Source organism: Pantherophis guttatus, chromosome 9 (genome assembly GCF_059756535.1).
Source record: "Pantherophis guttatus breed Tessera chromosome 9, ASM5975653v1, whole genome shotgun sequence".
Lineage (NCBI taxonomy): Eukaryota > Metazoa > Chordata > Lepidosauria > Squamata > Colubridae > Pantherophis > Pantherophis guttatus.
In genome coordinates this window covers 1155868-1183341 of record NC_142071.1, presented here as the reverse complement: position 1 = coordinate 1183341, position 27474 = coordinate 1155868, and the positions used below count along the sequence as shown (strand labels likewise).

The following is a 27474-nucleotide window of genomic DNA, read 5'->3' as shown; positions in this document are numbered from 1 at the left end:
GAAATAATAATGGAGTTAACAGTCCTTTGACAATCGCTTTCCAGCCAGGGAGATAAAGCCTGGCATTATTTCTCAATCCTATTAGGCAGCTTCCTCCCTATTTTTTTTTTTTTTTTAAATGCACAAATGCAATGAAATATATGAGAAATTATTGGAGTGAATTGCTCGTGGTGGATTAACACATTAGCCGATAATTTACTGGAATATTTTCCTAGGTGTGTACAAGCCAGGCTGAGTTTCAAATGGATTTTAGCTAAGTAAGTGGCTTGGATGAAGCAAGACCATTTTCGCCCAGTTTGGCGTTGCTAGAATCTCTAATTAGTAATGGTCAGCTCTGCTGGACATTCCTTTGGACAGGAAGGAAGGGAATAATAATAATTAAAAAAAAAGAATGGGAAATGGTTGGTTGCATTCTCTGGTCCAGCTAAGCAAGAATGAATGAGAGAAGGGTGTGTTTCTCATTAAACAGAGCTCTATTTGTGCGTATGTGGCATTCACATCAGTAGCGATCCACTCCCCACCCCTTGTAATGTGCATCTTGTGATTGCACGTCCATTAAAAGGGGTGGAGTTGATTGCAAAGTCGAATTGAAGCCAGGGACGGTCACCCCGTGAGGGTGCCTGGCTATCTTTCCTATTGCAATACCATTGATGTCAGTGAGATTTCCCCAGTTCTTATGTTGAAAGAGGCTGGGGTGCATCAGAGGTGGGATTCACTTACCTTCTCTACCGGTTTGCAAATGTGAGCGCATGTGCCACCTCTGCACATGCGCACCAGAGGTGAAATCCAGCAGGTTCTGATCAGTTCTGGAGAACTGGTAGAGGAAATTTTGAGTAGTTCGGAGAACCGGCAAATACCACCTCTGGCTGGCTCCAGAATGGGGTGGAAATGGAGATTTTACAGCATCCTTCCCCTGCCACGCCCACCAAGCCACACCCACAGAACCGGTAGTAAAAAAAATTGAAATCCACCACTGATGCAAACAGCCTTCTGCACATGCTCAGTAGTCCCACTGTCAGGTTTCGATGTCATCTCAAATAAATTGCACTCCCAAACAATTAATCTTTGCTGAAATATTCCATTTATTGAGTACGACAGATCTGGCCCCGACTTCGTCGTGGCCGATACTAACCCTCTGACCCCCAAACCCTTCCCTTTCTGTTCCCCAATTCTCATCTCCTCATTGGCCATCTTCCAAGTCAGTCTCCCCAGCTTCTGACCTCAGCCCACAGGAATGTCTCCCCTCCCATCCCATCTCCTAGGGGATATTATCTACAGAGAAAATAAGTAGGTGAAAAGTCAAGCCTCGTCTCCTTCTTTTTATGGTAGCATCAGAATGCTGACACACACATTACGTCCGGGAGGGTGGGCGGAGCCTCCCATAGTCACTGCTACCGGTTCATGTGATCCGGACAGAACCGGATGAATCCCATCACTGTGCATGGATCTGATGTATGTGTGAATGCTTTCACTGACCGTAAGGCCTCGATATTTAGTCATCTGATGCCAAAAGGTGTCCTGGGAGGTTGAGAGGCTCCAAGCCCCACTGGATCAGGTCAAAGTAACCTCCTGCAGTCTGCTTCCAACTATTAGCCAGCTGGGATTTGTAAGCTAGGGATGAATGAAGCAGCTTTCGCCACTGTATGATGTTCACAGCTATATATACCCCGGAAAACAGATATATATCTCATGTATGATTAATAACTGCTGCTGATGAGTTATGTAATTCACCTAATTCAGTCGAATTCTAGGATCTGTTTCTATTTGCTATTAAGTTGTCCCAAAGGTGTTTTGTTTTTTTCCAAGAGGCAACTGGACTTTCTTTTTCTTTGAAGATGTTTCGCTTCTCATCCCAGAAGCTTCTTCATCTCTGACTGGATGGTGGGGAATGGAAGGATGTATATTCCTTGCAGACAGCTGGTCATTTGCATCCTTTTAGAGGGTTGTTGAGGCCACTTGGAGGTTTATCTATGTGTCTTCAGGGTCACCTGAGTGGTGCAAATGGGTGTGGAGCCTCCTTGGAACAGCTGAAAGGACTGTCTTGTAGACTGGAGATAGATGACGTATCTGTTGAGGGAGGGCTGTTCAATTTTGACATGGATGGCCTTTTTGACCCCTCTTTGAAACCAGCAGTCTTCTCTGTCCAAAATGTGGATTTTGCTGTCTTCAAAGGAGTGGCTGCTCTTTTAAAGTCCACACTTTGGACAGAAAGGACCGTGGTTTGAAAGAGGGGTCAAAGAGGCCATCTACATTAAGATTGAACAGCCCTCCCTCAACAGATACGTCATCTATCTCCAGTCTACAAGACAGTCCTTTCGACAGTTCCAAGGAGGCTCCACACCCATTTGCACCACTCAGGTGACCCCGAGGACACAGAGAAACCTCCAAGTGGCCTCAAGGACTCGCAAAAAGGATGCAAATGGCCAGCTGTCTGCAAGGAATATACATCCTTCCATTCCCTATCATTCCCCACCTTCCGGTCAGAGCTGAAGAAGCTTCTTGGATGAGAAGCGAAACGTCTTCAAAAAAAAACCAGAAAGTCCTCAGTTACCTTTGGGGCAACCATGACCTGGATTGACTGAGAATCTCTATAGATGTTTGCTATAAAGTTCTTTCTATCAGAGCTGGTGGGGTGGGGGTTAAATAATGACATTTTGGGTTCACGGGTTCAGATTTTTCGCCAGCTCCTCAGAAGGCGACCTGCCAGATCCGTAGGTGAGGGCTGCGGTTTTAAATGGAGATGGAAAATGTGTAGAAATATTTTATCCTGGCATCTTCTGAGGAGGGCTCTTGAAAGTAATCTTTTGTATTCATTTCCATCCTTTTCAGATTATTAAAGAGCCCCCGCCACCCCCCATGGAAGACAGCGAGGTGAGTGCTTTGATCCTTTGTCACATTTCCTTTGATGTTTTGCAACGCTGTTGTGGTGATGTCACTACCGGATCGGGCGATCCGGTCCAATCCGGGAGCATTTCACCCCTGGTGATATGGCGCTGAGGAGTGTAACTGAACTTGATTAATGTGACTACAGGAATTTCACTGTTTGTATTTTACACTGCCTCTGGCGCAAGAAGCAATTGCAAGCAAGCCTTCAATAATTTGGACTTTCAACTTTTTTAAAAATTTGGGACTCTTTAATGCTTTATTTGTCGTCTCTGGCTCCTTAAAGTGAGTAAAATAAGCCCAAGTCTTTCTGAAAAGACCCTTCTGAATATCTGTGGTACAGAACTGATGATTAAAGATTTTCCTCTTCAACAATTCAACATTTTAAATACAAGTTGATGACCCATTGATTTTGAACTGTGAATAAGGTTATAGAAATATTTGGTCAAAAATTATAGGAGTTATTAAGATGGATCCTTCTAAAGATGAATCGGTGCGATCTAAGGTCAAACAGATTTCTCAAGCTAGTATTGACTCAGCTCAAATTGTGTTGGCATTAAACAAATTAAGTGATAAAATTGAAATAATGGATACAGAATTTCAAAAAATACATTTAAAAATGGATGAAGAAAAGAAGGAAAGATCCAATCAGCTGGAACAAATTGTTCAAGAAGTTAATGTTAATTTTGCTAAATACACAGCAGAAGTAACAGTGATAAAAGATAATGTAGATCAACTACAAGTGCAAACAAAAAAAAATTGATAAGCAAATGACTGAAATCTTTTTTAAAAATGAAAAACAGGATAGAAGAATATGTATCCTGGAAGAAGAAGTTAGGAAGTCCTTTTGTGAACTTCTGACAAGCAAAATCAGTGGAGAAGTCAGATTCATGTTACTAACTGAATAACGACAGTGATTCACTCAACAACTGTGGGAAGAAAGGTTGTAAAATGAGGCAAAACTCACTTAGCAACAAGAACCTGGGGCTCGATTGTGGTCATAAGCCCAGGACTACCTGTACCACACATCCCAGACACCTCTGGACCACGACAAAAGGGTTAAGGCCAGACAACACACAGGTTGCCTGAGGCTTCCAGTGGATAGTTGCTGGTTCCCTGTTCCAATTATACATTCCTCAAGCTTATTTATTCTTTTACTCCAGCATGTAAACATTGAGTAGTTGCTCGGAAGGCTCGAGTGCCTTACAAAGGCCACTCATCATTTTCCAACAGTGACAGTCAGAAGTTAATAAAAGGGAGTCTTCCTGGTTAGATTGGCATTGTTAATGCTGTTGTTTTAAGGTGCTTCAGAAATGACAGTTTGTTTACAGGCAGGAAATGCATGTAATAGTAAAATAGGTTCAGGGAATTCAAGTCTTAAAAGTTGGTAAAGTTGAGAAATAGGACAATAAACTAAGCTGTGGTGGGGTGACACACATTGGCCTGGAACTCTTCAAGAGGTTTTAACTGTTCTGGGAAAACAAAATATTAACCCAACGTTTTTCCCCCAATTTAATTAGAATTGAATCACCACTCCTTTTCTGGGTGCATTGGTTGCACGGAGGGGTAGTCCACAATCATGGCCTCCACATCATAGGATCACAGGGCCAGATAACTTATATATCATTCTGGACAAATGGCCGTCCAATTATTTCTTGAAAACCTCTAGAGATGGAGCACCCATAACTCCTGTTCGAGTGATTAATCGTTTCCATTGTCAGGAAATTTCTTCTTAGTTCCAGGTTGGTTCCTTAATGAGCTTCCATCCGTTACTCCTTGTCCTTCTCCCTGGTGCTTTGGAGAACAAGTCAATTCCCCCTTCTTCCGCCCTAAAGTACTATAATAGAAGATAGTTATCATGTCAACCCTAATTCTTCTCTTCGTTAGCAATAGCACTTAGACTTATATACTGCTTCACAGTGCTTTCCAGCCCTCTCTAAGCGGTGTACAGAGTCAGCCTCTGGCCCCCAACAATCTGGGTCCTCATTTTACCCACCTCGGAAGGACGGAAGGCTGAGTCGACCTTGAGCCCGTCAGGATTGAACTCCTGGAGTAAGCAATGAGTTAGCCTGCATTCTAACCACTGTGCCACCACAGCTCATTAGGCTAAACATACTTAGTTCTCTTAAGCATTCATTGTACAATTTAGACCCCAGACTCCTTATTGCTCTTCTCTGGACCTTGTGATTTTATTTTATTATTTTATTTTATTTTTGTAGTATGGTGATCAAAATTGGACAGAGTATTTGAAGTAGTACTACTTCAGTAGTACTACTTCAGTAGTACAATATAAAGTGGTACTATCACTTCTCAAGATCTTGTTGCTTTTTCTCTGTTGATGCAACCAAGGACTTCATTGGCTTTTTTGGTAGCTGCAGCATACTGCTGGCTCATACTTTTGTTTTTTCCTACCTATTTTTCTCGCCACTGAATTATTTCTTCTTGGACAGGGCCCAGCACTCAAGTCTGTCAAGATCCTCCTGGATCCTGAGCCTAGTTTCCTAAGTGTTAGCAATTCCTCCTAGCTTGATTTTGTCTGCAGATTTGATGATGGCCTCCCCTTCTATCATGGTGTCATCACTGCGGCTTCTACCCTACGTTGTGGTTGCATGTTGGTTTTTAAGTGCATGTTATGCTTTGATTATATGGTGGGTTTTGCAGGATGAGGTGTGTTTGTTGCCTTATAATTAGACATTGCAGCTTTGAGATCAAGGATAAATTAATTTTCTTTCTACGGGTTTAAATCTGAGCCACCAAAAGCCCGATCTTGTCATCGTCCGTGAGTCTTTGTTGACATCTGGAGTCCACAAGCTTTCTCACTCAGCTGGTTCTACAGCCAAGTCAAGAACACACACACACACACACACACACAAAGAGAGAGTGTTTAGATCTGATATCGCTCCAAGTCCATTTAGCTTCAAGACAAAGATACCCAGCAAAGTTTTTGCAGGCCAGGATCAATCGAAAACAGAGCTCTAACTCGCAAAGGTGATTTATGAGCTCCCTCAAGGACATCTGCTTCTCCTTCCACATCTGCTTCTATCTTTGCCGTTTGAAAGGAAGACTTTCTAGGGGCCGCGGCTGCTGCTGTTCGCTCCTCTGACCCAAAACTTCTTGGATCGCTTGCTTTGGAGTCAAATAAAAGAGATGTTAACTTAGGGAAGGGAAGGGAGAAACAGTTGGCAGGGAGCCTAGGCGTCTTTCTCCCTCTATGCAGGAGAAAGGCGTGGTGAATTGTTGATAGAAGTTGGAAAAGTAGGGATGGAGAACCTTATACCTTTCCTTCCTTGGGCTTTGTCCCAAAACACATCTTGATAGAACCAGGGAGCAGAGGAGGTTCAGTTTTAGCACTTCCAGCCAGCAGGCTCACAGAAAGACGGCAAGTATCCTTTCCCACTGTAATGGATGGTGTTAAGGGGATTTGTAGAATGCTTCCTGTTAGGAGGACCAAGAACTGATGTTGGAGAGAAGAAAAGGAAGCCAGCTGACCATCTTCAGCAACAGGGCTCTTAAGCCTCCTCCACTAACAGAACCAAAAGGAAGGTTGAAGAGTTGAAGTCTACAAGTGTTAAAGTTGTCAAGTTTTGGAGTCTTCTGCAATAAGAGCATCTCTGATGGATGACCACCCAGCCTCTTCTTGGGGTCCTCTAGCGAAGGAGGTCTTATCACTGTATCCAGCAGCCTGTTCCACAAGCTAACAGCTGCTGCACTCAAGAAGGTTTTTGCAGATGTCTAGCCTGAACCTCCCTTCCTCCTTGTTTTAACCGGCTGGTTGCAATCCTTCCCCTCTCTTGCTCTTTCTCCTGCTTTTTAATGTATGATTTAGCAAGGAGTCTTCCATCTGGGGTTAACCCTTGTACAAGTGTTAAGGGATTCTGGCCAGGCCTGCTTTCAGATGGAGCAAGTCATATCCAATGTGGAATGGTTCATCTGAGCTGCAAAGCCGGAGGTGCACTTTTATCAGGGTTTATTCGTATTTTCCAGATTTGTTTTCTCCCTTCTCTGTTTTTGTCTTCCTGCGCGATCCCTTTGAACATTAAATAATATTCCACCATTTAAAAATCTTGAGGGCAGAGAGCCCTCAAGTCCATCGATAGCCAGATCTGACCCTGGACATGCATAGATTCCAATGAAGGAGACGGAGGCAGGAAGATTGTTTTTATTGTGATTTTATTCAGAATGTTCTGATAAAAAGGATTCCTCTCATTCAAAGAGGGAATATTGAGACCCATCCCTACATTCTCTTTTGTAGTTAAGACTGAAAGGAAATTACAAAAGAAAAGTTGATTGGAAATGACAAATCATCCCCCCCCTTCATGTAATCAGTTATATGAAATTAAGCATGTTACATATTTGCATTTCATAATACCACACATGTTCATTAAAATAGTGGTGCAGTGGCCTAGAGGTGGAGTTCTCGCCTCACAATCAAGAGGCTGTGAGTTCAATCCTAGGTAGAGGCAGATATTTCTCTCTCTTGGCACAATGAGACTACATCTGCTGAACAAAACTCTGCATTGGTGACAGGAGTCAGTTGCCCAGACTCCACCCTGCAAGGAATTATGGGGTCATTAAATGAGGAAGATGATGACACATGTTCATTTAAATGAGCTCTGAAGAACAAGGGGGCAAGCTATTTTCCAAAGCACCTGAAGACCAGACAAGGAACAATGGATGGAAACTGACCAAGGAGATATTCAACCTGGAAATAAGGAGAAATTTTCTGACAGTGAGGCCAATCCACCAATGGAACAGAAGTTGCCTTCAGAAGTTGTGGGAGCTTCATCGTTGGAAGCTTTCAAGAAGAGACTGGACTGCCATCGGTCAGAAATGGTGTAGGGTCACCTGCTTGGACTAGAAGACCTCCAAGGTCCCTTCCAACTCTGTTAATCTGTATCTGTAACTATCACCAGTATCAGCCCTTAATCCAGCCTAACTCATGGACTGAGGATGAAATGGAGGCACCACAGAGGGACGTAGTAGGGGAAAAAATATTGCAAAGACATGTTGGTAGCAAATGGAGAAAGGCCCTTCAAACGGATGTTTGGTCTGCTAACACCTGTCAATAAACATGTGGGTTCTTTTGAACCCTTGCCAAGACAAACCCAAATTTCCTTTCTCACTGTGGGGTCTTCCAGATGTTTTGGCCTACAACTCCAGTTATCCCTCACTGTTTTTGTTGGTCAGCACATCTGGGCACCAGGAAAGCTGGAAAGGGTGTTTTGGTATCTCTTTTAACTTTAGCAGCAAAATCTATTTTTGGCTTTTAAAACAACACAAAGACGAACCGTTAGGTCATAGGTTCCAGAAGGTCATTTTGGAAATGGAATAACAGATATAACAGAGTTGGAAGGGAGCTTGCTAAGCAGGAGACCCCGTACCAATGCCATTCCAGACAATGGCTCTCCAGTCTCTTCTTAAATGCCTCCAGTGATGGAGCACTCACAGCTCCTGCAGGCAAGCCATTCAGCAAAAGAAGTACATAAATAAAATAATCAGCCTATTGCAAGGCTGTTTTCTTTCCCGCTGGACAAACCTCATCTATGCAGGCTATGGTCAGAAATGTGTCCAGAGGAGATGGCAAAACCTCTGAACCAAAATGCTTTTGTACATCTCCCATCGTGGTGGTGATGAAATTCTGCTGCCTTTGTTCTTCCAAATATTTCCCTTATGAAGTAGAAAATGGGACATACAAGCCTAAATGTAGCTATATATGGTACTCTGAATATTATGCTTCGCTAATTCACTGGGAGATCTTTTGAGTCAGGTTTTCATTTAGGAGAAAGAGAGGGGGAGAAACAGAGTTTGCTTCAGAGGATAAATAAAATCTGGGAAGAGTTATTTCTTAGGAAGAGCCAACATGAACTCCAAAACAATGTCTAATTTGTCTGATAACCAATAAAGTAATCGCTGAATAAACAATGATATAAGCCAGAAGATTTTTATTTTAAAATGTAAATGGAATTCTTCACAACAACTTCTTTCTATCCGAGGATTGGAAGTTCTGATAGATCAATGTTGATGCCCATATTTTCTCTCTCTCTCTTTTAGGAGGAAGATGATGATGGACTTCCCAAGAAGAAGTGGCCAACGGTGGATGCTTCCTATTATGGTGGGCGTGGAGTTGGAGGCATTAAGCGGATGGAGGTAGGGTGGCCCCTGTCTCTGGTTGCCACTGAAGGGGGAAATTCCCTACAGCCCAGTTTATGAATGGAGACCCCACAATCAAGTTTATTTGAACAGCTCTTGGGTTCAATGAATACAAGGTTCAGATCTCAAGTTTCGAGGAAAAAACCAAGGAAGTCCAGTTGCCTTTTGGAAAAGCAACTTTAGGACAACCATGACCTGGATGATGGAGAATCTCCATAGACTGTTAATGGAATTAATGGGGAGCTGAACTTAGGTCTCTTCTGGGAACACAATGACTCCAAACTTATGGCACACTTGACCCTCCCTTCGGGTGCACCTGCTCATCTCCTACATTTCCCTCTCCTCATGACCCACAGCAGAGCCCTGGTGAAGCCGCCTCCTTCTCCTCCTCTTCCTCCTCAGCTGAACCACAAAACTGCCTGCCACTTCGTTGTGGGGAGGCTATGAGGAAAACTACGGCCCTCCTCCCCATTCTGCCATGTCCCCAAGGGCCCCCTCCTTTCAAGGGAGAAGAGGGTTCTTCCTTCCAATGCCAGCATCCCACACCCAGCCCTATCTTACTAGCAGGCACCCATGTTGCTCCCTTGTTCTCCCCTCACCAGCATAGCTTTTACACACTTTGGGAAAACAAAAGCACATTTATTGTTTTAGCATGTTGATATTTTATCTTGTGGGTTTTATGGTTATAAAGTGACTAGAATCCCCTCTAGGTAAGATGGGCGGCCTGTTCATGGAGCACGCATGAATAGGTGACACGCAACAAAATATTCCCAGCCCTGATAGAAACCACGGCCTTCCCAGAGATGGGTTCTTACTAAAGTATCACAGCTTTCACTCTTCTGTTTCTAACTGATAAGGCTAGTAATTAAGTTTGTAAAACTTTCTGGCTAATTTATCTGCAACAGGAAAGGGGGAGGTAACTCTGAATCAACGGCTGGCCTGGTTGAGTTCCTTGATAAGGCTATCCAGTAGCCTTCCAGGGATTTTAGGGCCAGGATGAGGGAGGGAGGGAAAGAGAGAGAGAGAGAGAGAGATTGAAATTCACTAGCAAAATTGGAAGAGTTCTGGGGATCATCTCCAAGTCTTGAGGTTGTAAACTCAAGGTTTTTCACTGGCCTATTTCTCCAAAGTCTCCAGTGTAGTCTGTTAACTTGTGAACTTGTAATTTGTGAACTTGATGAGATCAAAGAGTCTCATCATAATCCCAGTCCCAAAATCCCAATCATCAAGCAAAATCCCACATGACGTTACTGTCAATCAGGTGAATTAATTAGGGTGTCTTTCGGAAACTTCACAGATACCCATCTCCACGTCTCCTTAGACAGCTTTGGGTGGGACAGCTCATTGGAGAAGAGCTTGAGTTCACGTAGATGGAAATGTCTCCCTTTCAGGTTCGGTGGGGAGAAAAGGGATCGACCGAAGAAGGGGCAAAGCTGGAGAAGGCCAAGAATGCCCGAGTCAAGATGCCAGAACAAGAGTACGAATTCCCAGAGCCAAGGAGTCTCGGAAATGGCATACGTAGGTCTTCCTCACCCCACAAGTGGTATTCGCCTATCAAGGTACGTCTCTTTGCTGTTGGGTTTATTACGGCGATAATAAAGATTTCGTGCACATTGAGACATCACCACACAAATGGTGTCTAAAAGAAGCGTGCATGACTTCATCCTCGCTTATCACAGTTGCCCAAACCTCAACTGTCCTCTCGTCCTTGCACCAATCCTCTGTAGCTTAAAGTTAAGAGGGAGAGAGAGCATACATGTTATCTGTGAGAATGAAAATTGATTGTGTTGACTTTCATTGGATTTGAATGTCAGGTTGATCTCTTTTTCTGGGAGGCCTGCTGTCCTACCTACTGTATTTTTAAAAAATAATAATAATAATTCTATTAAATATTACGATTAAAAAGATAAAAAAATTAATGCAATTCTTCATAATTAGGAACCATTTAATACAGGGGTCTCCAACCTTGGCAACTTTAAGCCTGGAGGACTCCAACTCCCAGAATTCCAGATCTTTGCTGGCTGGGGAATTCTGGGAGTTGAAGTCCTCCAGGCTTAAAGTTGCCAAGGTTGGAGACCCCTAATTTAATACACAGCATTATGGAATTCATCCATAATGATTTCAGAGCTTTCCTAGAATCAACCTACTTGTACCAGTTTTCTTCCCCTGGCTAAACTCTCTTTCTTGCCACCGTGCTGGACTTATTTTGTAACTCTGGTAACGAGGAAGAAGAAAGGAAAAATGTAGGAGGCTGATTGGAGAGGATGGAGTTAAGCCCTGTCCTCCTGCTGTTTGAGTCCTCTGCCTCCTTCCCCCACCCCACCCTACTCAAACTTATAAAATAAACTTGGCTTTGGAATCCTTGTCTGCTCATAACATCTTCTAGGGAGGGATTACCTGGAATCCTGCCCATTTCCAGCTTTAACAGAATTTAAAACATGAGACAAAAGTATAACAGCTTTATTTGCAAGTCCGCTTCCTCTTCTCAGGGTGTTGAGCCAAATTCCTAGCTATGTTTGACAGTCTGAATGGAGCTAACCAAAGAGACAAATGCAGAATGCCCCCTTAGCTTGTTTATCAGATCGACATTGGATTTAATCTTTTTGGTGCCACGTATGGAAAACAGTCTTTCCCCCCCCAAAAAAACAGCATGGAAACAAGCAATGCTTAAATGTGCAGTTGTTGCATATAAAAATAGCTCTCCGTGTGAACATGCGTTCATCACAATGACTGTAAATTTGGCGCAGAGTAGGCTGTTTCAGCCTATTATACACGCCGTGGTGGCGCAGTGGTTAGAGTGCAGTACTGCAGCCTACTTCTGCTGCCTGCCGGCTGCCAGAAATTTGGCAGTTTGAATCTCACCCGGCTCAAGGTTGACTCAGCCCTCTATCCTTCCGAGGTTTGTAAAATGAGGACCCAGATTGTTGGGGGCCATATGCTCACTCTGTAAACCACTTAGAGAGGGCTATGAAGCACTGTGAAGTGGTATATAAGTCTAAGTGCTATTTCTATTCCTTCCTTGCTTCTTTCCCTTCCTTCCTTCCTTCCTTCCTTCCTTCCTTCATTCATTCATTCATTCATTCATTCCCTTTCTCCTTCACCTTCCTGGTGTTGCAGTGCTTAGAATGTAGTATTGTAAGCTAACTCTGCCCACTGCCAGGAGTTCGATCCTTGACTTAGCCTTCCATCTTTCTGAGGTGGGTAAAATGAGGACCCAGATTGTTGGGGGCAATATGCTGACCCTTAGAGAGGGCTGTAAAGCAGCAGTATATAAGTCTAAGTGCTATTGCTATTCCTTCCTTCCTTCCTTCCTTCCTTCCTTCCTTCCTTCCTTCCTTCCTTCCTTCCTTCCTTTCGTCCCTCTCTCAGTGGTTAGAATGCAGTATTTCAGGCTAACTCTGCCCACTGCCAGCAATTCGATCCTGACTGGTTCAAGGTTGCCTCAGTCATCCATCCTTCTGAGGTGAGTAAAATGAGAACCCAAATTGTTGGGGGAAAATATGCTGACTCTGTAAACCACTTAGAGAGGGCTAAAGCTCTGTAAAGCTCTGTAAAGCGGTATATAAGTCTAAGTGCTATTGCTATTATCTCTGCACCCATCCATGGATTGACTTGTCTCTGGATTCCCCTGACTGATGCTCAAGGCTACTTCATAGCATTATCCTAAAATGGACAGGGGACCACCTCTTCTGCCTAAATTCAAGAGTGAATGTTGACATGGTCTCGAGAGAAAGAGGAATTCAAAAGCATGTGAAGGACATTTGTTACATACCTACATTTGTTCATTGATTGGCAAGGCTCTGGTGGCTCAGCAGACTAAAGCATTGATTAACATCCACTTACATCTGTTGCCTGCAATTACTGCAAGTTCAAATCTCCCCAGGCTCAAGGTTGACTCAGCCTTCCATCCTTTCTAAGGTAGGTAAAATGAGGACCCAGATTATGGGGGCAATAAAATGACTTTGTATAAATATACAAAAGGATGAAGGCTATTGCTTAAAGCACTGTAAGCTGCCCTGAGTCTCCGGAGAAGGGCGGCATGTAAATCAATTTTTTTTTTAAAAAAGAGTTCATCTATTTCTTCTGCTTGGTTGGGTGGCCTGTAGTATACACCCTTAGCAATGTCATTTTTTTTCTCTTTTATATTTAGATATCATATTTTATATTGATATTTCCTTTTATATTCACCCAGCACTGAACCAGCAGTACTGCTTATACTGCATTATGATCAAGATTGTCCTAAAAATATCAGCCTCTTGGGCCAAGAAAAGCTGGGTTTTGTGGCATGCATAAATTAGGCATTTCTAGCACGAATATTTTTTTTTAACTTCTTTTTGGTTTTTGCTTGGCTTTGCATAATTAATTCTGCTTCTGCCAGACCTTGGAAAAAAACAAGGGCTTGTGAAGGTCTCAAAAGTTCACTAGAAACTCAATCCAGCCATTTATTGGGATCTCAAGATTCCAATGTTGTAGAAGGACTAGAATATTATTATTCCTTTTAAAAAAGGAAGAAAAATAAACTTGATAGTTTGGTAGCTGAATTCCAGGACCAGCAGGTTTTCTATTTTTCCTGCAATACTGTTGCATGTGTCTGCATGTTAGCCTCCAAACTAAATTCAAACTATTTACATGCCCCGAGTTCACATTTCCCACTAGACCGCCATGTTTACTTTATTCCAAATAGAATAGAATGAGCAAGCTGGAAGGGGCCTTGGAGGTCTTCTAGTCCAGCCCCCTGCTCAAACAGGAGAACCTATACCATTTCAGACAAGTGACTGTCCAATCTCTTCTTAAAAACCTCCAATGATGGAGCACCCATGATTTCTGGTGGCAAGCTGTTCCAGTGATTAATTGTCCTCCCTGTTAGGAGGTTTTTCCTTAATTCCAGGTTGCTTCTCTCCTTGATTAGTTTCCATCGATTGTTTCTTGTCCTGCCCTCTGGTGCTTTGGAGAATAATTTGACCCCCTCTTCTTTGGGGCAGGCCCTCAAATAGTGGAATACTGCTATCATGTTACCCCGAATTCTTCTTTTCTTTAGACTATCCAAACCCAAAACCTGCAGCCATTCTTCTATGTTTTAGACTCCAGGCCTTTGATCATCTTAGCTGTTCGAAGATGTTTTGGTTTCGTTGTTCTACCGCATCCCCCTTCCATTACGTTGCCTTCATCTTCTCCTCAACCCACCCCAGAAGCAGGTCTAGTAGGCCAACAGCTTTGGAGCTCCTCATGGTCTTATCCCTAAAAGGCCAACAAGTTGACGTGTTTCACCAGTCTTTTTGCTGATGGATTGTCAGATGACTTGGGCAATCAACCAGCTTCCATTGGCCTCCTGACCATGTCCTCCAAAGCTTTTCTGCTTGGAGATGGGGAGAGTCTGCATCCTTCAATTGGGAGAGTTTGCATCCTTCAAAGAGTCCTATTTCCCTGAATACAACAAGCTCCTGAGCTTTCTCAACCCAGAGGCATCAATGAACCAGTTGATAAGTTGGACCATGAAGTGGGAGAAAACAGTCTGCCTTTATCTTGCATCATGGTTGAACTCCATCATCATCCTACACCCATCAGCCGTGGCTTGGGCTGTTATGGACTCTGGTTGTGAACTTCTGGTCTACATCAGTAGACTTAGATGGCCTTTTATTTTGGATCATTTCTGGGATCCCTATCCCAAGAAAGGGGTTGGATTAAATTAGGGGTCTCCAACCTTAGCAACTTTAAGACTTGTGGACTTCAACTCTCAGAGTTCCTCAGCCGGCTGAGGAACTCTGAGAGTTGAAGTCCACAAGTCTTAAAGTTGCTAAGGTTGGAGACCCCTGGATTAGATAAGGTCCTTCCAACATGCAGGTTTTGTGGCTCTATGTCCCTTTTCTTCTATGAGCCTTGTTTTTTAAAGACTTTGCACATTTTCATGTAGGCTCTAGGTATTAAAAACTGCTGTAGCAACAAAGAGAAATTTGGTACCAAAATCATATTTTGGGACACAGGACCTGGTTTAAATTAAGCCTTGCAGATGGGTATTTGGATGAAGAGCAGCCTCTACAAACATGTTAAAAATAAGAAGAAAGCGAGGAGCCCATTTTTTCCCCTATCAAAATGACTTTCCATTGTTATTTTCTCCTTTGTAGCTAAAAAATCTGGAATATTGCCACTGTAAGACATGCTCATTTATTTATCCACATTTCTTTGAAGAATCTTAGTGGATTGACGTAGCCTCTCCTTCTTCAGCTGGGAGACGGAATGCCCGACCCACAATCACTGTGAGACTTACAGGATGGAGCAGGAATCTGACATCTGCTCTCTCTGGTGTGTTGCGCATCCTTTGGGCTGTCTGTTGTTGCATGGAAAAAATGAGACATGCTCTCCAGACAGGCCTGGGCTCTCTTCGTGTTTACATTCACCACAATTGTGTCTGTGGGTGCAAGGGAGCTATGCAAAAAAGCCACAACCCTCCTCCTTGAGAGAGGTTCGCAACATGGCTTTCTGTGCAACCCAGTTGGCTCATCGTAACTGCCTACTTATTTCCTGCAATGAACATACTTTAGAAATATCCCTCTGGCCCATGGAGTGACTGTTCCTTAGCTTGAGTGACCCTCAGGGAAGTAAACCTTTTTGTTTTAAAGATATCAAGTCTTCTTTTTTTAAAATCCAATTCAAATTTTAAAATATCCAGTCTTTTCACCATATCTTGATATTTAATCCATTAGTTCTTTTCAAGAGTTAGTTGTTTATCGGGTCTTGGTCTCTTTAAAGTTGCATTTTTTATTATTTTATTTTTATTAGTCATATTTCTATGCCGCCCACTCTCCGAGGACTCTGGGCAGCTTACACCAAAGACAGTATACTAAATAGCATATTGCCCCCAACAATCTGGGTCCTCATTTTACCCACCTCGGAAGGATGGAAGGCTGAGTCAACCTTGAGCCGGTGAGATTTGATCCGCTGATCTGCTGAACTAGCAGTCAGCTGAAGTAGCTGCAGTACTGCACTCTAACCACTGCGCCACCTCGGCTCATTATTTTAAACTTTCCATAGCCCCTTTGTTATTCAGCCACTGTTTTATGGCTAGGGGTCTTATAGATAATAATATTGCTCTAGGCGTTGTTACAAGCCTGGGTTGCTTGTCACTCACCCAGCTTCAAAGAGCTCCATTTCAATCCATTTTCCTCCAGCACATCTCTTAGCCCGGTTGTCCCAGCTTCGTGGCAGCCGCCATGGCTGCCTCCCCCTGCCGCCGACTCATAGAGGATTCCCTCTGACCTCTGAGGAACTTGCCTGTTCCTCTTGGTCTTCCGAGGTGTCCCTCCTTTTTCCCCGTCCCTACAGGACGGTTCCGGTCCGAAGACCCATCTCCGGCGGTTCGGCAGCCGGGGTTTTCGCGGCACTCATCAGAGCCCGCTATTTCCCCAACTGTCTCGCCGTGACACCAAAACGGAAGTCGGAAGTAAACCTTTTGAAGACTGACCACCAACTTGTTTCTCTGTGTTTGTGGGGAGGTGAGGAAGATGCGCTTCTGTCTCATGTGTTTGGTGAAGGACCGTAGGAGACCTTCAAGATATTCCTGTAGGCGTAGGCCAAGGACCTTCCAAATCCAACATTTAGGGTCAGAGCGTTCAACCACGTAGAGCCAGGAAGCTCATAAGCATGCATGAGAAGGCAATAGCTCTCCTCCATTATTGCTTTCTCACATTTTTCTTTTGTACTGTTTTATCTTCTTGTTTTCTGCCCCAAAAATGGAGCAGAGTATAAATACTAGAAATCAGTCAGTCAATCAACCAACTGATCTAATGTTTGCAGGAGTATAGTGTGGTCTTTAGAGATTCTCAAGTCATCCAGGTCAAGGTTGTCCCAAAGGTGCTTTTTCAGGAGGCAACCGGACTTTCTTGTTTATTTTCTTTTGAAGATGTTTCGCTTCTCATCCAAGAAGCTTCTTCCACTCTGACTGCATGGTGGAGTCAGGATACCCTGTCAGAGCGGAAGAAGCTTCTTGGATGAGAAGTGAAACGTCTTCAAAAGAAAATAAACAAGAAAGTCCGGTTGCCTCCTGAAAAAGCACTTTTGGGAGATGGTGAGGTCTTGAGACCATCCTTTCTGGATGGAGTACATCTTTGTGTGAAATCGGGTTTGTCCATAATCCACAAATCCCTCTAGAGGAGCAGGCACAGATGGCCCTGAAAACGGATGGCTGAGACGCTTCTCCAACTGGTGACCCTTAGAAACGTTAGGCTTCAAGAGCCTTGATAGTACAGTGGTCTAAGCACCCTGTTATTAACACAGCTGCCTGCAATTTACTGCTGGTTCGAATCTCGCCAGGCTCAAGGTTGACTCAGCCTTCCATCCTTTCTAAGGTAGGTGAAATGAGGACCCAGTTTGTGGGGGCAATAAGCTGACTTTGTATAAATATACAAAAGGATGAAGGCTATTGCTTAACGCATTGTAAGCCGCCCTGAGTCTCCGGAGAAGGGCGGCATATAAATCAAATTAAAAAAAAAAAATTCTTAGCATTCCTTCCCAACATCATCCATGATTGTGTTGGGGTACCTAAAATCAAATACGTATCTGCTCCCCAATAAGAAGGCTGAGAAAGTAGCCCAATTGTTTTTAGTACCATAGATGGACAGTGTCTTTTTTCTCTCTCCTATGTCAGGCAAGATGGTATTTTGATTTCTTAATTTTATAACATCGACGGAAAAGGTGAATGTGCTTTCGTGCTTCTTTTGCCAACTGATTTGTCTTGTGCCAATCTTGCAACGGATATTTGATGCCATTTCCTTGTTTTACAGGGAAAGCTGGATGCCCTCTGGGTTCTTCTGAGGAAAGGCTACGACCGGGTGTCCGTCATGCGACCACAGCCAGGAGACAAGGTAACCTTCACTCGGGGCTGCATGCAGCTTCTCTGGGTTCTCCCTCCAAACTCTCTCTGGCCATTTAAAAATGTGTGCGAACTTCATCTCCCAGAATCCCCCAGCCTGCCAGGAATTCTGGGAGCTGAAATCCACACAATTTAAAGTGGCCGAGTTTGAGAAGAACCGCTCTAAATGTTGTCAAAGAATTGCAATGTGTAATAGGATTGAAGGGGAAAGTTATTAAATATATGAGGAAAAAATTGCATGTATATATAAATATACTTACGGAGTTTAGTTATTTAAAATTACATTTTAATTCTTTCCATACAGCATTTGGTTTTCTTCTGTTCCCTTATGCTTATTGGAATGTGACTCCCTGCTCAAAAGACAATTGTGGACCTCAACCCCAAAAGATTGTGTATCTCTAATGAACACACAAACAAAATGAAATAACTGAGGCTAATTTAGAAAAGAAACCCATTTGTGGTGTAGCCATCCACAGGAAAACAAAGACTTGGTGATATTAAAAAGCCTTTGACTTGTCTGTAACTTAAAGGCAAAAGGATTTCGATCAAAAATGGCTCCAAATATTTAAAACAATGTGTGATTTTTTTCCATCTTAGAATCCTTATTTGGGATTTTTCTCTTGTGTAAGGGTGGCTATAAAAAGTCTCCGTGGCAAGGGATTTTCAGCTGTTAGGCAATTCAAACTGGAGATTTTCTGGAATGGCTCACAGCCTTCTGCTTGAGAAAGAGGCTGGACTAGAAGACCTCCAAGGTCCCTTCCAACTCCGTTATGGTGTATTCTGTACTGTTTGCCAGACAAATCCTCGCAGTGCAAGCAGCTAAAGTCCCAGAGCTGCTGATTATCTGAATCTGTTTCCTGTTCCTTTAAAATTTGTTCCATTGAAAAGCTGGTAAAGATCCCCACTGGAGCAGTTTTATAACAAAGGAATGATGTAAGAATTAAGGCTAAAGTGATATAAATGCTGCTCTGTTATATCTGTGCCAAGCATTCCTGATAGTTTTGCTTCTTACTTAACATGTATTTTCTATAAAGTGAGCAGAAAAGCATGCTCTATAGAAAAAACATGTATTTTCTATGAAGCATTTCCTTGCCGTCTCACAAATTTCAATTGCTCCGATAGAGGCCAGGAAACCATGTGTTTCTGGGACACACACACACACACAGCTGCTCAAAACTCAGCCTCTTCTTCCTACGGATCCTGGTTTTATTCTTTCTCCTTGACTCCAGTTTCCCTCTTTGATTGGAGAACCATCCTAGGGCATTGCCACCAACCTCGGTCACCAAATTACCAAACAACAGTGGTGCAGTTTTCTGGTGATTTTTGGCAAGAAAATACAAAAAAGTAGAGTTGAAGGGTTACCCAACCCATTCATGCTTTAGAATACCCCCAATTTTTTAAAGGAGGTGTAGAGCAGTGGCCCCCAAACTTTGGGGCACCAGGGACCATTTCCGTGGAGAGAGGTTTTCCCGTGGACCAAAGGGGCCTTGGTTTCACATGCTGCCTGTATCCCATGGATGGGGCTTCACTTGTTTGTGTGGCCCAGGTTCTGGCATGCCGTGGCCCAGTGCAGGTCCATGGACAAGGGATTGGGGACCCCCGAGATAGAGACCAGAAACAATCTGCAGATTGGAAACTGGCCCCAGTTAGACGCCGGTGGTATTGCACATGAGTTCTTGCCAACTGGGATGGGATTTCATTTTCCAGAATCTCTCAGGAAGGCTGGTTTGTGTCACCGATGGAAGGAGAGAAGCCTTGGCCAAGGGATATCCGGTAGAGGGCAAAAAAGTCAGGATGGCATCCACAACCGTGTGGCAAGAATCGAGGGCAGAGCTTCCATCATGTGGTTGTGCCCCACAACTTGGCTTTTTTTTACCCCCAGTCATTCTTGTAGAATTCCAGTTTACAGTGGCAAAGACGCCTGGGGAAATGTTCCTCAGCCCATGGTCCCCTGCCTCGCATCATCGAGGCAGGATTGTTCAAAAATACTGCTGGCGAGGCAAAAGGCAAATCCCATTTCTGAAGCTAATTTTCAAGGACAGGGTTGAACAAAGTTGTGAAATGTGTTTCCTTGAGGAAGGTTGCCACCACGCACAGCTGTTTGCAATCAGAGCAAAAGACGATGGTGACATGGGAGGCTCATGGTTGGCTTGCATTTGCAAGAGCCGACGTTTGCAATTTTCTCAGCATTAATGAGGTTATTTTTACTTTCAGGAGGAGAGCCCAAATGCCCACGTGCCTTCCCCACCTTAAAAGAGGCACCAGGGCTGCCACCCCCGCATAACAAGATTATTAATAGGATTGGGAATGGGGGTCTTAATTAATGGGGCAACCACTTGTGGGATTCTGCAGCTGTGTTTTGCATTTGCATGATAAACAGTGGCTTTTTAAGGCGTTTGTTAGCCAGCTATCAAATGTCTTCCAGCTCAAAGCTTCGGGGGCTCTTAAAGCTGTCCAAAAACTGTTTTATCTCTCCCCTCCTTCCAGTCTCTGCGTTAAAAAGAAAAATTGCTAACAGCACAATCTTGCATGCAAAATAAGGCAAGGAAGGATTTACATTTTCAAGTGCTGATATACTTTGCTATTTATGAATATTTATTACTTTCTGTATAAAGTATAGTCCTTTAACACCGAGGTAGCAATAAATCAAGGTAGCCGTCAACTTACAGCACTTCAGTTAGTGATGGTTCAAAGTTATGACGTCACTGGAAAAAAGTAACTTCCCGATGGCCTCTCCACTGACTTCGTGGGAAGCCAGCAGGGAAGGCCACAAATGGCCATCACATGGTCACAGGATGCTCCAATCGTTGAAAATATAGAATAGGAATAGGACTAGAATTCCTATTCTATTGTTCTGTTCTGTTCTGTTCTGTTCTATTCTATTTTATTTTTTTCTATTCTATTCTATTTCAATTTAATTCAATTTATATGCCGCCCCTCTCCGAAGACTCAGGGCGGCTCACAGTACATTTAAAATCCTAATAAAAAACATTTAAAAATTAAAAACATTAAAACATTAAAACTCATTCATACCATTCATAGCCGGATCTCGCCAGATCGCAAGAGCGAGATCAACGGCCCCAGGCCTACCTACTCTACTCTACTCTACTCTACTCTACTCTACTCTACTCTACTCTACTCTACTCTTACAGTAGAACTCTACTCTAATCAGTGGAACAACTTGCCTTCAGACATTGTGAATGCTCTAACACTGGAGGTTTTTAAGAAGAGATTGGACAACCATTTGTCTGAAACGGTACAGGTTCTCCTGCTTGACCAGGGGGCTGGACTAGAAGACCTCCAAAGTCCCTTCCAACTCTGTTATTCTCTCCTCTCCTCTTTCTTTTCTCTCCTCTTCCCAAGACATTCAGAATTCGCAGTGTGTCCTGTGTTTCCCGTGGCCTACCATAAGGTCTCGTTTTTGCTTGTCTTTCAGGGACGCTGCATTAACTTCACTCGAGTGAAGACCTCCCAGGCGCCGCCCAAGTACCCACTCAACAACACCTACCACCCTCCATCCCCACCCCCTGCCCCTGCTTACAACCCTCCACCCCTTGCCCCCATTTACACCCCACCCTCCCCAAGCTCACCCACGCCCCCCACCCCTTCCCCACCTTCCACGCTGCTTCCACCCGCTCCTCATGCTCCTCCCCCCAACCGGGCTCCTCCCCCTTCCCGCCCCCCTCCTCGCCCTTCTGTCTAAAGGCCAAGCCGCTCTCCCCCAGAAGCATTTCTTCAGCCATTTTCCCCAGGACTGTTTCAATTCCATTAACAGAAGTGGCCTTTGCGTTCTGGGCAACGAAAAGAAGAAACTGCTTTTATCGTTACTTTAAAAAAAAAAAAACAACAGAAAACCCTGATGCCTCAACTGGACCAGAAATCTCAAATCATCTGTTTTCAGTTCCAAAAGAATCTTTGCAATTCATAGGAAGGAAAGAAGGAAGGAAGGAAGGAAGGAAGGAAGGAAGGAAGCAAGGAAGCAAGGAAGCAAGGAAGCAAGGAAGCAAGGAAGCAAGGAAGCAAGGAAGCAAGGAAGCAAGGAAGGACGAAAGGAAGACTGCAGGATAAAGATGGGAGAGAATGCATCACTGGGCAAAGCCAATAGTCCCTGAAAAATGGCTTTCTCCATAAATTAGTGGTGGGAATGTCTGCAAAAGATCCTTCTTGTGATCGCAGAATCCATTGCAGCCTAACACAAGGCCATTCATCCCTACCAACTGGGCCGATGCTGCTGGAATCTCCTACCAGGGGGGATGATATTTTTCATGGGTCTGGATTGGGTTTGTGGTCTGCAAGAAATGCAGGATACGACAATGGATGGAAAGCAGGACCTTCCACTTTGCAAAAAATCGAAAACAAAACCATGTAGCTTCTCAGCTACGGACAGGCGATCATGGAAATTGGAGAGCCAGATTAGGATGGGAAGAAGTTCCACCATCCTCTTGAGGATACCTTGGCAGACATCCTGGGCCAATGTCTAAACACCTGAAAGCATCAAGGAGCAGTTTTGATTTTATAGGAAAAACACAAAGCTGCTGGAAATAATGCCCAACACGATCTCCTCCTCAGATTCTTCTTATTAACATAGGTGACCAAATGGGTCAAATTCTGGGTAAAGTTTCCTGCTGGCCAGCTTAGAAAAATAACCAACCCAGATTGACAGCAGGACACCAGAGTCAACCAGGGTGAGATGCAGAGAGAACTGGATTAACGTGACAATTATATACGCCAAGTGTTTTTTTTTCTTCTTCTTCTTTTATTCTGAATAACTATGGTTAGAATATGGATTGTTGGAAGCTCCCAGGTACGGTTTATATTATGCAATTGCTCTGCTCTAAAACAAGATTCCTATGCAGGGAGAGGGGAATAAGACAGCTAACTATTTCCATTTCTACGTCTGCCAGTTTTCCTTTTCCATTTTTTTCTGGTTTTCTGTTGCCATAAAAATAGCAATCAAGAAGGAAAAACGGAAGAACGAAGAGAGTTTTTGGAGATGATAACGAAGATATTTTTTTTTCCCCAGCGGGTTCATATATGTTGACTTGGTTTTGTGGATTGTGTGATGGATGTCTAGAAAGAGAGCGGAGGCAGAGGGAATTTTTCTAGATGTGTTCTAGATCTCAGTCTTATTTTCTGGGATATAGAAAGAGGCCGGCAGAAGCAGATCTGATGATGTCGCCCTGGCTGGGTTTACTCATCGGATTAGGCCCTAGGTTAAAATGGGATGAAATACAGGGAGTCTTAGACTTACGACGACCATAATTGAGCCCAAAATTGATGTTACTAAGCAGGACAAGTGTTGAGTGATTTTTGTCCCATTTTACGACCATTCTTGCCACGGTTGTTAGGCGAATCACTGCACATGTTAAATTAATAACACGTGTACTTAAGTGAATCTGGCTTCCCCGTTGACATTGCTTCTCAGGTCACAAAAGGGGACCCCAGAGAAGACTGCAACTGTCCTAAACAGAAGTCAGTTGCCAAGCATCTTTTAATTTTAATTGTGTGACCATGAAGATGTTGCAATGGTCATATGTGTGAAAAACGGTCGTAAGTCACTTGTTTCAGTGCCTTTGTAACTTCCAAGGGTCACTAAATGAACTGTTGTAAGTTGAGGATTACCTGTATTTTGCAATTCAGACATCCCATCAAACCAGAGTTTGGTTGAGCCATTTGGGCAGAGGTGGCTTGCTTGTGTTATCCCAGGTTTAAGGTTTCATGGGGGGGGGGGGCGACATTCAGCCCACATGTAATGGTCACCTCCACTTCTGGCCTCTAAAACTCTGAATGCCTTGGGACTGTTTGGATTGTGATGGACAGAAGAAAAGCAGAAAATAACTTGCAAATGAGAAATGCAGAAGGTGGTATTGTGTGCAAAGCACACTCCCGTCTCTGCAAAGTCGGGTGTGAAAGTCGGTAGGTTGTGTTGTTTTTTTTTAAAGAATGGACCAACTCATGGAGTCCTTTCGGGAGTTCCTACCTGGCTTCTGACTGCACAATGATTCAACTCCATAGGATCTTTTCTAAGGCTGAAGCTTTCCATTTGATCTATTTTCATGCCAGCAGAGACCGAGAGATTCCCAGTGTACTAACAATGAAGTAAAACTATAAAATGAGCGATGGTCTCGGCTGATTCCGTCCTCCAAGGACTGAAGACCAAAGCATGAAAGGACACGGTTGACGTTAAGCATGGAAAACCAATGTCCTGGGGAAGGGGGAATCCTCTTTTTGGGGGGACACGTACCCAGAGCTGCTTCTTCAGCACCAGAGAAGATTCAATTGCTCTTTTCCATAGATCTTTCTTCCAGAACAGGTAACTGCTGTGTCTGCAGGCAGAACAGTGAAGACCCTCTCCCCCAACACACACACTCACTCTTTTGGCCTCTGCCATGTGAGATCCCTCTCCAGAAATATCCTTTCTTTGGGTTACAGCTTGTAATCAATTTGATCACCCCGGTTAATCCTCTTGGGGAAGCCATGACACCCAGTTTGGCTGGGCACAATCAACTTGAGTAGCTAATCTGGATTTCTTCCAGATGGAGCTGGCTGGATTAAATCAAGAAGCCAGCAAGGATGGATGGGAACTCCAGAAAAATGGCTTTGTCAGGTTGTGTCGACAGCAGAGCGAGATCCCCAGCGGAGGTAAAGTCAGATCGGTGGTCACAAACTCTTGTGATCAAAGCTTTACCTATTTAAAAAAAGGTTGGGACTTCCATTGCATGGCCCCCATCTTGACTTTGGCCCCTCCCCACGGATAGCCTCTCTTCAGATTGCGCTCAGAAATATTATTACTGTAGTCGTATCATATAAAAATAGATTTTACCCCTTATAGTTGATCCATGGTGCCTCAAAATGTGCCAAAACAACTTTGAAAAACAACCCCAGCATTTTCTCTCTCTCTCTCTCTTTTTTTTAATTGCTAACTGCACGGGGACAACTTGAGAGGGAGTGCAATTTTAAATAGCATCTGGTTTTATTAAAAGTTTTCGTCTTCCCAATTCTAGGCTCAAAAAGAATATAAATTCCTAGGCCAATGGGGAAAGAGTACGAAATAATAATAATAATTAAAAAATGGTAAATCCAGACACAGAAGCTACGCAAAATACAAATAGGCACGAGTCCTGTGCACAAGTGAAAAGCGAAATTCCAAACCTGTGGTGTATATATTATTATTTGTGTGCTTGCCATGTTTTCAATGGAAGCATCTCCTATTCATTGTGGAAAAAAGAGCTTGGGTTTTTGTTTTTTTTTCACATTGTAGTAAGTTATTATAAAAAGCCGATGATATTTCATGGCCTATTATTGTATCAAGCTGTGCTTGTTTTCGTTTTTTTTCTCTTTATGGTTGTATTGCTTTTATTGATGTATAAATAGTGTCTGTAAATGACAAGCACCTCCTTTACAAAGCATTAATTGTGATCACCGGCCATCTTCCACCCAACCAGCAGGAAAGCTGGTGGGATAGCACTTGAGGGCCTCTTGAGCTTCGGTGGAGACCCTGCCCATTCCTTGCCCTGAATTTCCATTGAAATCGCATTGCAGGAGAAAGCCCCCTCCCTCTCCCCATGGTAGGGGAGATCGACCCATGACAGCACAAGCTAGAACTGGAGAAAGCAATAGGGCAGCGTTTCTCAACCTTGGTAGCTTGAAGATGGGTGGACTTCAACTCCCAGAATCCCCCAGCCAGCGCTGCTGGCTGGGGGATTCTGGAAGTTGAAGTCCACCCATCTTCAAGCTTCCAAGGTTGAGAAACACTGCAGTAGGGTTTTGCCTGCTGGGAAGGGATTCTGTGCATCCTCCATCCTTGGTGACAGGAGAACATCCTGCGGAAGTGCTTCAAATGTTCTCATCTCAGGGACCAAAAATAAATCCAGACATCTGCTGTTACAGATGGTGCCCAACACTTCTACAAGGTGTTGCATGTCTCAGCAGAATGAGCTGTTTGTAAGGCCTGAATCCAAGCAGTGCTGGAGTAGAACCTTCTCATCCGGTATAAACGAGATGTCAGCATTCCAAGTGATGCACCCATAGAAAGCAGAACTCTTGAGGTAGACAGGGAATTCCTCAAAGAACAGTTTATTGCAGGGGTCTCCAACCTTGGTAACTTTTAACACTTGTGGACTTCAACTCCCAGAATTCCCCACCACCTGTTTGTCTAGGACAGGGGCTAGTCAACCTGTTAGTCTAGCAAAGCTGGCTGAGGAACTCTGGGAGTTGAAGTCCACAAGCCTTAAATAAGGTTGGAGACCCCTGGTTTATTGGATACTTCACGTTGGCACAACTGGTGAAAGCAGACTCTGAAATTTCCCGTGGCTTTCACCTGATTAAAAGTTTCCCCTTTCCTCCACAAGTCACTGGTCACGCTGTCCAATCCAGGGACTGGCCGGTTGCCTGGTTACTTGCTCCTCCTCTGGCCAGCCACCTGTGAGAATGACCTTGGTTCCCACAGGAAAACTGAGCCAGGTTCACTTCAGGGTTGACATGGAGGCGTCCAAGATGCGACGATGTCGATAAGAGCAAGGAGCGTGCGAGGGGGTTCTTTCCCAGGGCTCGGGATAGGCAGACCCACAATTGCTCAGATGGCTTCTCTTTCCGGGTGTCACAAACGCGGTCAACTCAAAGCATTCCAGCACCCGGAACCGAGAAGCCAAGACTGGAAGCGCTCAATTTGGCTCGGTGACACTTAATGTTCTGTGACAGTGAGGTTGAACTGGGGTAGTACCATGTATGGGCATACAGTACTGTGTAGGCAACTTCTCTTACTAGGAAGTCTCGATGTATTAAATAATGCAAAATTAGCCATTCTAAAGAATTCCTTGCCGAATGGAGCAAGATCGGATTCAATTGACTAGCACTGCAGGGTTTTTTTTGTGTGTGTGTGTGCAATTTTTTGAAAACTGAAAAAAAAAAAAAATTACCTGCAGATGACAAAAGAGATCAACCTTGGTGAACTAATGTCATCCATGGGATTATGAATTCAAGCGGTCCAGGAATTCCTGCTTGAGCAGGAGGTTGGACTAGAAGACCTCCAAGGGGCCCTTCCAACTCTGCTCCTCTGTACCCAGCCCGGCGGGCCAATCGCAGGAGACAAGGCAGAGCCACCAATCCGGCCCTGTGGGGGGACCAGGTGGAAACGGGCAAATGGGGGCAGCTGGTACAGCGGGGTGGAAATGGGGCAGTTTGTGATCCTTCAGCCAGCATAAAGAAATTATCCTGTGCCTTTGGCTTATTTGTATGAGTCATTTTTTTTAAAAATGCAGTCATTATTCTGTCAGTTCTGATGTTATTAAAAAAAAAATAATCCGAGCTTTGGTTTTTATGTTCAATTTGTAGAAAAAAAAAGAAAGTGATGGATGAGGCAGCTGGCTTGGAACTCGTACAGCGGCCCCTCCCTTTCCTGCTCCCCCTCCCCAAAATATTTGGTCTTGTATTTGTGGACACCACCTCAGCCAGTGACTGCAGCTGAATAATTTACACCACTGAATTAATGGCTTTAATAGCTCAGTTGACATTTATATGTACAGTTTTAATTCTAAAATATCACCTTTAATGGATCATGGAGACCATTAAGTCCA

At 43.8% G+C, this 27474-nt stretch overlaps 1 protein-coding gene across 1 annotated transcript in view; it reads left to right on the top strand.

Moving 5' to 3' along the window:
• The window catches only part of ANTXR1 (ANTXR cell adhesion molecule 1), a 110894-nt gene extending 85684 nt beyond the window's left edge, over window positions 1-25210 (top strand). The window contains exons 14-18 of the mRNA XM_087875776.1: window positions 2830-2871; window positions 8935-9030; window positions 10425-10592; window positions 17811-17891; window positions 21336-25210. Coding sequence (XP_087731902.1) covers window positions 2830-2871; window positions 8935-9030; window positions 10425-10592; window positions 17811-17891; window positions 21336-21602 — 654 coding nt within the window. The 3' untranslated portion in view covers window positions 21603-25210. The remainder of the gene's footprint in view (window positions 1-2829; window positions 2872-8934; window positions 9031-10424; window positions 10593-17810; window positions 17892-21335) is intronic.
• The last annotated feature ends 2264 nt before the right edge of the window (window positions 25211-27474 follow it).